The 10000-nt window shown below is 43.2% G+C and overlaps 1 protein-coding gene across 5 annotated transcripts in view; it reads left to right on the top strand.

The window, feature by feature from the left end:
- The window catches only part of pard3aa (par-3 family cell polarity regulator alpha, a), a 657729-nt gene that overhangs the window by 32769 nt on the left and 614960 nt on the right, over positions 1-10000 (top strand). For all 5 annotated transcript variants that reach the window (XR_010036106.1, XM_063206446.1, XM_063206444.1 and 2 more), the window contains exon 2: positions 5223-5324. Coding sequence is in view for 4 of the 5 variants with exons in the window: in XM_063206446.1 (XP_063062516.1) it covers positions 5223-5324 (102 nt within the window). In the remaining variant the exon portion in view is untranslated. The remainder of the gene's footprint in view (positions 1-5222; positions 5325-10000) is intronic.

Genomic DNA, 10000 nt, shown 5'->3' on the forward strand with positions numbered 1-10000 from the left:
TTACATTTCAGCTGACACTTTTTATCCAAAGCGACTTACAGTTATTTATTGTAAGTACAGGGTATTGGTTACATTACCTGGAGCAGTGTCAGGTTAGGAGCCATGCTCAAGGACACCTCAGCCATGGAGCATGGATAAGGAGATGGGCTTTAAATCAGAGGGTTGCAGGTTCGAATCCCACCCTTCCACTCCATAACCACTAGGCCACAGTTTCCCAAAGGTTTCAGTGTCAGTTTCATGGGGCCCTGTGCAGGCCCAGATTAAGATTGCTTGGAGTGCCTAGGCTAGAGATGTCTGTGGGCCCCCCCGGAAGGTAAATTTCCGACAAATTTACATTGACGGTGTCATAATTATGAGCTAGGAATTAAGGATAACATATCTACCAACTGTACTCAACATGATAGATGAATTTTTCAATACTGCATCCTGTCACAATTCTGCAATATTTCACTTGTGGCCAATCAGGGGCCCCTTGGCAGTTGGGGGCCCCTAGGCTGCAGCCATATCTGGCCTGTGCATTAATCCGGCCCTGGCCCTGTGTACCATTACTCCGCCACTTGGATCTAAGCAGACCATGCCCCAGATCTTGGAAGGGGCTGAACAGAACAAAATGCAGCATGTTCAGGAACAGACAAGCCCAGGGTAGGGATGCAAATTATCGATTAATTCATTAATTAGTTGATAGCCTTATCGATCGACTTACGATTAATTGATAAGCGGCGTTTCCCCCCCGAAATCTATGTTTCTCGAAAAAAAGCTACAAAATCTAAATGTATTAAAAATTGAGATAAAATACCACATTTAAATTAATTATCTTTCAATTCTTTAATCCAAAAATGATTTAAATATTCCCAAAATTCACACCCCTCTTCAAACACACTCTTCACATGCCCATTTCACCTGGGTCTCTTGTCAGTTGAATTGTCGATTAATTGCGATTAATGTTTTTTAATCGATTAACGTATTAATCGATGAATCGTTTGCATCCCTAGTCCAGGGTAGTGTGAGCAATACAACCGCATTTTGAAGTTGGCTGATTTGACCTCTAAATGTCTTGCTGTGTGTCTTATGCCATGTTTGTAAACATGGATGATTTGTTGCATCTACCACCAAGGGATGTCTGGCTTACTTTCTCAAGACGTGATGTCTACCTCTTTTTGTGAATGCTAAGATTGGCTGCATTAGTAGAGTAGAGAAGGTTAACTAAATTGATTCTGAAGGACATGAAGGTGTCCAGTAGCATCCATTAACACTAATTACTTTCCCACTTCTAATATGTTGCACAATTAACTTAACAGGTAGGGCATTGGGCAGGGGACAGCGATTTGATTATTTTCGATACTAGAATGCCCCGCCATACGACACGATTCAGTCGTCGGCCATTGATGCATAGGGCAGTCATGGGTAAGCGGTTAGGTCGTCAGACTTGTAGCCCAAAGGTTGCCGGTTTGACTCCCGACCCGCTAGTTGGTCGGGGGGAGTAATCAACCAGTGCTCACCCCCATCCTCCTCTATGACTGAGGTACCCTGAGCATGGTACCGTCCCGCTGCACTGCTCCCTTTCGGGCGCCAATAGGGGCTGCCCCCTTGCACGGGTGAGGCATAAATGCATTTTTGTTGTATGCAGTGTGCAGTGTTCACTTGTGTGCTGTGGAGTGCTATGTCACAATGACAATGGGAGTTGGAGTTTCCCAGTTAGGCTTTCACTATCATTTCACTCTCCATATCGATTGTTATGTACACCCCTACATGCAGCCCCATCCAAACTGCCAAACTGCATGAGGAGCAGTGGAAAGTTTTGACTCCTCACTGACTCTGCTGTCACGAATTGTGCTTCACGGTTTTTGTGCACAACATGGCAATACCATGGCAACTTCTCGTTCCAACAAAAACAACTTTTCTTTCAGCTATTAACTTGAGACCACAGAATTGAATATTTAAGAGCTGGGCTGCAGAATGGTGGTGTTCACCCAAGCATGTGATTTCCATATCTCCTTCTGTGCCTTCTTTAAGATCTCTCTCTCTCTCTCTCTCTCTCTCTCTCTCTCTCTCTCTCTCTCTCTCTCTCTCCTCTCTTCTTCCATCTCTCCATCCTTTCCTCTTCTCCTCCATCTCTCTCGTTCTTCTTTTGTCCCATCTCTACCTTCATTGCTCTTGTCTTCTCTCCTCTTCCATCTCTCGTTCATCTTCACTGCCATCTGTCTTTCATTTCACTTTGCTTCCATCTCTTCCTCTCGTCTTCTTCACTTGCATCAGTCTTTCTTCTCTCATCTCTCTCTGACTTCTTTTCTCTCTGTTTTCCATGTCTCTGCTCTTCTATCACCCTCTCATTGCTCCTTCACTTCTCCTTTGCCTATACAGTCTCTCTCTCTCTCTCTCTCTCCGCTCCACATCTCTCTCTCCACATCATTATCTCTTTCTCTCCACTCCCCACCTCTCTCATCTCTCTGTTGCTTTTCTTCTCTCCCTCCACTCCACTCCACATATCTCTCGCTCTCTCTCTCTCTCAACTCCACATCTCTCTCTTCACATTCCCCTCTCTTTCTCTCCACTCCACTCTCTCCACTCCATTTCTTATCTCTTTGTTCCTGTTCTTCTCTCCCTCTCCACATCTCCCCACATCTCTTTCTCTCTTTCTCTCTCTCTCTCTCTCTCTCTCTCTCTCTCTCTCTCTCTCTCTCTCTCTCTCTCTCTCTCTCTCTCTCTCTCTCTCTCTCTCTCTCTCTCTCTCTCTTTCTCTCTCCACTCCATATATCCCTGATCTCTCTATCCTGTCTGTTTTCCTCTCCCTCAGCTCTCTCTGTCCACTCTCCACTCTCTGCTGATGCCATGTGAATGTTGTGATGTAATGTGTGTATGTGATGTAGTGTGTGGCCGTGCCATGTTTCATCTGAGAGCAGGCCATCTCTCAGCAGTGGAGAGAGCTTGCAGAGCAGTGCAGAGTGTCTCGGTCTCTAGTCTCAGCCGTTTGAAAAATCCCACTGAAGACTAATTCACCAGTGCCATCTTTTAAGTTAACTTCAATGCCTTAAATCGCTGTCTATATTTTTTGAAAAATTAGCATCAAGGCCCTTCACAGCACCCAATGTCTGATCTAAACGAGTGAGTTCAATGCATTTGAATCTAAGATCAGAGGACAGGCCAGCCACGCAGGGCATGTTGAGCGCCATAAATGGGTCATTTAAAAAAAAAAAAAGGAAATGCCAACTGACAAACAGAACTAATTAGTCAGAGTTGAAAAAAGAATGAAACAGCTCCCACCCAATGCGAAACATCCTGTTATTCTATTGGGTTAGCTGTCTCTTTCTAGCATTTCATAACTGTGTTCATACGAAACGCAAAGAAAAATGCAAAAAGAAACACTGAGAAAATGAAATGTGTGATCGTCTGGTTATCAGTTGCCTGGCCGCATCAAATTTGTTTATACGCATTATCAGTATACACGGATCTCTGGATGCATGCACCGTGTCGTGAAACCTGATCTATGGGTCTTGTAGAACCGCTTGGCCTGTCTGTCAGCTTGGTGACGAGTGTTCTTCTCGCAGGGGTAACCATGGTAACCAAAGCGTTCTCACGGGGTAACCGTAGTAAAAGATCTGACTCAACATGCTGCCTCATGTCATGAACCGTGATGACGACTCAACGACTGACTGGCTGGCTGGCTGCAAACAAGTGTGAATATTGTCTTTGAACAAGTATCCTGCTGTCTGTAAATACACGATCACAATGTCCTGATCTGCCTCTCTCTCTCTCTTTAAAAAGAAATAAAAATCTCTCGCTGTTGTTTCGCCATGCTTTCCAGTTCCAACCATCTGCTCTGTGTTTACAAGAACAAGGGCAACAATTGAGTCCAGAGATAACACGAGTCCTAATGCTACCCTGTGGTTAGCGAAACGAGGACCGGGCAGCACTGAGCAACAGGGTTGCCAGATGAGGCTGATGATTTCCAGCCCAAAAAATGCTCAAAACCCGCCTAGAAGCACAAAATCCCGCCCAATTCTATTGATTTCTATGGCAAAAATTGGGCGGGTTTTTCTGCTAAATGCAATTTTTACCCGCACACTGCCATCCTAAGCAGCCCAATTGGGCGGGAAACAGCCCAATCTGGGAACACTGCTGAGCAACAGGGCTCTTTCAGTTTCATAGCCCATTAGATTGTGGTCTGAGCTGCCCTACAAAGACAAAGTGCTGTGAGCACACATGGAAACGAAGAAAAATGGTCCTGTGTCTGTGTGTTGAATGTGAGGCGTGATGCGTGTAATATCTTAATTAGGAGACAAATGAGGTGTTGTTAATATCTAGTCTGAACCCAGTTCATTACAAAAACATGCAGTTACTTTTTCTGAGCAGTCAATGACCAGCCAAATGTAATGAAGTTACCATAACACCACATGAAATGCAGTTTCTGCCTCGCTGACAACACTCTCTCTCTTTCTCGCTCTCTCTCGCTCTCGCTTTCTTTATCGTTCTGTCTCTCGCTCTCTCTCTTTCTCGCTCTCAACCAGGCCTGTTGGATTCAAGTACACAAAATTAAATGCATTTTCTGCCTCACTGACAACTCTTCTTCGTCTGCTTCTCCTTCTTCTTTTCCTTCTCCTCCTTCTCCTCCTCCTCCTCCTCCTCCTCCTCCTCCTCCTCCTCCTCCTCCTTCCTTCCTTGCTTGCATCTCTCCCTCTGGGCCAGGTCCATTTTAATCCAAGTTGCTTACACAACTAACTACAAATCAAATACCAGGGCTATAGTCAAGTCCATCTTAGTAGAGTCCAAGACAAGTCCAAGACCAGAATAGTCAAGTCCGAGACGAGTCCGAGACCAAAGAGGTTCGAGTCCGAGACAAGACCGAGTCCAAAAAGATTAGAGTCCAAGTCAAGTCTGAGTCACATGTCGGTCAGTTTTAAACAATGAAAAGGATGAAGTTCAATAATGCGAACCTTTGAAGGTAACCTATACGCCATGGATGTGAAGACAAACTTGTTTGTTATTGGATTTCAATCTCCACTTTAGAATTTATGATGGCCAGTGTTCTAAACAAAATAATGACTGACCCGGGCGAGTCCAAAAGCCTAATTTGGCAAGACAAATGTCCGAGTCCAAGACAAGTCCGAGTCCAAACAATGCAGAGTCCGAGACAAGTCCAAGTCCACCAAAAAATGGACTACAGCCCTGTTAAATAGTGCTTCTTTCTGCCCTGCTGACCGTGCTCTTGATGTGTGTCTCTTTAGGACCAGGCCTACTGGATCCTGGTACACCGGCTGGAGCATGGAGATGGGGGCATTCTGGATCTGGACGATGTGCTTTGTGATGTAGCTGATGACAAGGACCGGGTGAGTCATTCTACTTTCGCCATTCTAGATTCTACAATCTACATTCCACATTCTACATTCTACTTTTGCCCATTCTACATTCTACTTTCACACAATGTGCTGCCTTTGCTCACATGGGCAGTTTTAAAGTAGCAAGAGGTTGTTGTTTTTTTTCCATCGGGTCAGGACATTTTGTTTTCATTTTATTTTTCTCTCTCGATCTCTGCGTTTATCACTCTATCTGTCAGTCGTGCTATTAATGGATAATATTATGACAAATGTGGAACAGATATTAGATTCTAGTCTCTCTCTCTCTCTCTCTCTCTCTCTCTCTCTCTCTCTCTCTCTCTCTCTCTCTCTCTCTCTCTCTCTCTCTCTCTCTCTACCACTCACTCACTCACTCACCCACACACTAACTCAATATCTCTCTCTGTCCCTGTCCCCTTGTATTAAAATCAGGACATTCTGTGTTGTATCTATTAGATTATTTGGTGACAGTAGTGGCCATTTGGCTGATTGGAGTGGCAGAGATGGCATGGCGGTGGTGGAGGTGGTGGTGGTGGTGGTGGTGGTGGAGGTAGAGGTAGAGGTAGAGGTGGTGGAGGTGGAGGTGGTGGAGGTGGTGTAACGGAATAGCTGCAGCTTCTGCAGCGATACCCAAAATAGCCATCAAAAATTTACTAAGCAAATGCCTGCGCTTGTAACATTTCCCTGCTTCCTTTGTGCTGTCCTCTTTGCCACATTGTTGGTTTTAATGTCCCCGCTCCACCTTATCGTTACTATGGGTGTACCAGATATGTGTGCGTGTGTGACAAAGCACTTTTGCATTTCAAGGCCTTTGCATCTGATCCCTCATGTATCAAGTGAACAACAGTCTCTTAAACCACGGTCTCTGTCTGTAGATATGATAGTGAGGATTGATGCTGGACCTTTTCATAATGTAACAACACAAAGTGATTACAAGACAAAAGACGAACCCAGTTGACGGAAACAAACAGCTTACATAAGACTGCATCAGCCCAGATTTCATCAGAGTCAGTGGGTGATAATAACTACAGTATGAAACATAACTGACAACATGGATCTACTTGGCCTTTGCAATATACTCTAGGCCTATATTTGCACATAGTGCTCCAAGTACTTGTTTTGTTATCATATTTTTATCATATTATCTATTTTAATTATCTTTTTTAACTTAACACCAATTCATGTCCGGGGACTAAAGATGAAAATTAGCCTTGTTTGTGGTTATAATCTGGCCCAATTGTATGTTGTCCACTGTCCCTGTTAATTAAATAAACATTAAACTAAACTACACTAGACTGCACCAATGGCGTGGATTGGCGGGCGGGCGGGCGGTCTGGAAGGGCCTGTGAACATGAGTGTTTCCTACATCCCGACTGACCAGAGGCAGAGGCAGAGGCAGAGGCAGCTCCTCTACTCCAAGCCACAGTGGCAGCTCCCCAACTATAACACACTGGTATACAGTGGCCTATGGCAGTGTTTCCTAACCTTTTTTGTGTCATGTACCCCCTAAGCCTTTTCGTTGTGCCATGAGTACCCCCTAACTCATGTTTTACATCACTTTTTCTATTGCAGTTTGACTATGCTGCTACATGCATTTGTTAAAATTATATTTTTCCAAGTACCCCCTGCAGTGTGCTCGCGTACCCCTAGGGGTACACGTACCCCTGGTTGGGAAACACTGGCCTATGGTATTGTACAGCCCTGCGCACACACACACACTCCCTCTCAACACACACCATACATCATACGGGCAGCGAGCATGTTTTACACTCCTTCTCTGAACACACGCCACACAACAGCATAGGGGCAGCTCGCATGCTTAATTTACACTCTCCCTCTGAACACACACTGGAGTGGAGCTAGTTCATTTTTTGTAACTCTTCAGAATGCTCTGCACCCTAGGTGGTCTAGTTGGTATGACTCCTCCCTGTTAACCGCATAGTGTACTAGGGCTGCACGATTATGGAAAAAATCATTATCACGATTATTTTGGTCAAAATCATAATCACGATTATTAATCACGATTATTGATTTTTGCAGATATTTTTGAAAATTATAACAAGATGAAATATAACCAAGAATGAATTACATACAGGATGAGCAAAATAAAATGAATTGTAATAGTTATGGCAATAGCATAAAACTTAAGTGGACAGATTTCTGGCCAGAAACACCAGCCTGTCAGTATGTTCTGGCTTCAAGGACGCTCTCAAAAGTAGGTCACTATTGCCACGATTAAATCACGATTTAAATCATGAGTTCGATTTCACTATTTTATCACGATTTTGATTATTTTTCGATTAATTGTGCAGCCCTATAGTGTACTATACACCATAGTGCACTATACTGCCCTACGAAGCAAAAAGACGGCAACTACACAGAACTCCGAACTGAGTAAAATGACTTCAAAATGACCCCGTTGTCCAGCCGAAGCAGTTTTTTTTATTTAGGTTATTGACACGTGGCAGTTTCATTTCCTTATATTTTTCATTAACTTTATATTTTGATATCTGTGTCATAAACTCACAATAATCTGATCTTCTATAACAATGTAGTTATTTGCCTTTTTACTTTCTTGAGCATACCTTTCAGAAGTTCTATACGTTCTATCACAGCAACCCACCGCTGTGTTGAACACACACTCTCTGTGAACACACACTGTCTGTGAACACACACCATATCAGGAAGGCAACTAGACTACTGTGTGTTTTTACTGACCCCAATGGATCTCCACATGGCTTGTGACATGGGTAGGTCTTGGTTCTGGCCAGCAAACCAGCAACACTAAACAACTAAAGCCAGCTTTAGGCGGACGAAATGGAACAAAGAACGGACTATATCTGTGACGTGTGGACATATAAACAGACCAAGAATAAGAGGCAGAGAAGAGAGTGGATTTTTTAAACTTTTTTTTCTAACATTACCCAGATGAATGTGAGAAGACAGGCTGCAACATGCTTCAGCTTCTATTATGAAGTAGGCCTTAAACCAGAATGTAATGAAGGCTTTTAAATCTCTCCGTCCTTCCTTCCTTGTCAGTGTGTGGAGTGCTTGGGATTATCCTCGCGGCTTGTTTTGGACTCATTCCCCTTTTATCCAGGAAACACCCAGCACACACATGTAGACATGCAATACACACCAGCAACGCACTACTGTTCCCAGATCACACATGTAGACTTGCAATACACACACCAGCAACTTACTACTGTACCCAGCCCACACATGTAGACTTGCTTACACACAGGGTTGCCACCTCTGCCTGAATAAAATCCTGGACATTTCAACCTCAATCGACCTTTTTGCCTGTATGCAATGGTATCCTTCATTCATTGTGCAGGAAAGTATAGATAATTTTCATTAAAAGCTGTGACAATCAGGAAAAAACGGGACAGGTGGCAACACTATATAATAGGGCTACACGATTATGGAAAAAATGATAATCACGATTATTTGGGTCAAAATCATAATCACGATTATTAAGTTAATAACGATTATTGATTTTTTTGCTGAATTTAAAAAAAATTATAACAAAATTAAATGTAACCAAGAATGAATAATATACGGGATGAGCGAAATAAAATGAATGACAATAATTATGCAAAAAGCAATAGCATGAAACAGATTTATGGAAAGAAACACCAGCCTGTCAGTATGTTCTGACTTCAATGGCGCTCTCGGAGGTAGGTCACTATTGCCACGATTGAAATCCCGATTTCAATATCACGATGATATCACGATTATATCACGATTTTCGATTATTTACGATTAATTGTGCAGCCCTACTATATACACACACACACACCTTAAGGCACTACTGTTCCCATCTTTTCTCACAGAGACAGAGTGTGGAAGTTCTAGGGACTGGAGACGGGCCCCATCGTCTCAGAATTGAGACGCAGAAGAGTGTTGTTTTTTATTAACAGAAACTAGTACTGAAAAACAAATATGGCACTGCTGATGAATAGCCTGTGTGTACATTTTACAGGGTCACTGAAAGGGATAAAAAAACAGAGGACAACGGACATTAAACCCTTATTAAACACCTGACTAAATCACTGCATATCACTACAGTATTTTGCAGTGAATATATTTTATATTTTGTACTGTGTGTTAAAGGCACTGCAAGAGTCTTGTTTTTTTACAATGAGACACTTCCCTCTATGGTTGCCATTTAGCCTACATCTCTAAACTCTCGTCATTGTCTGTCAGGGGACAATACACCCAGACAATGGCCCGGATTCCACAGCTGCGAAAAGTCTCCTTTAGTTTGGGATATAGAGACGCTAACTAGCCCTGGCAGCAACCTCCATTTCTTTATAGCGGTGATCGAATTCGCTTTAGTTGGGGATATAGCGATGCTAACTAGCCCTGGCAGCCAGCCCTCCATTTCTTTATAGCGGTGATCTGGGGCCTATATTACTACAAAGCTGGTTCAGGAGTAAACCAGGTTAAGTTGAGAGGTAAATCATGTAATAGAGGAGCCTATAGTCCTAACTAATGAGGACTCCTAATGAGGAGGCTCTTCTATTAGATGATATACCTCTTAACCTGCTTTCCTCCTGAACCAGCTTTGTAGTATATAGGTCCCAGATCTGTTGTTGTCCAGTCATGTGCCTCATTAACATTTAGTGCTGTGCTGTTATGTGTCGTGTATGTGTGTGTGTGTGTGT

Source organism: Engraulis encrasicolus, chromosome 9 (genome assembly GCF_034702125.1).
Source record: "Engraulis encrasicolus isolate BLACKSEA-1 chromosome 9, IST_EnEncr_1.0, whole genome shotgun sequence".
Taxonomy (NCBI): Eukaryota; Metazoa; Chordata; class Actinopteri; order Clupeiformes; family Engraulidae; genus Engraulis; species Engraulis encrasicolus.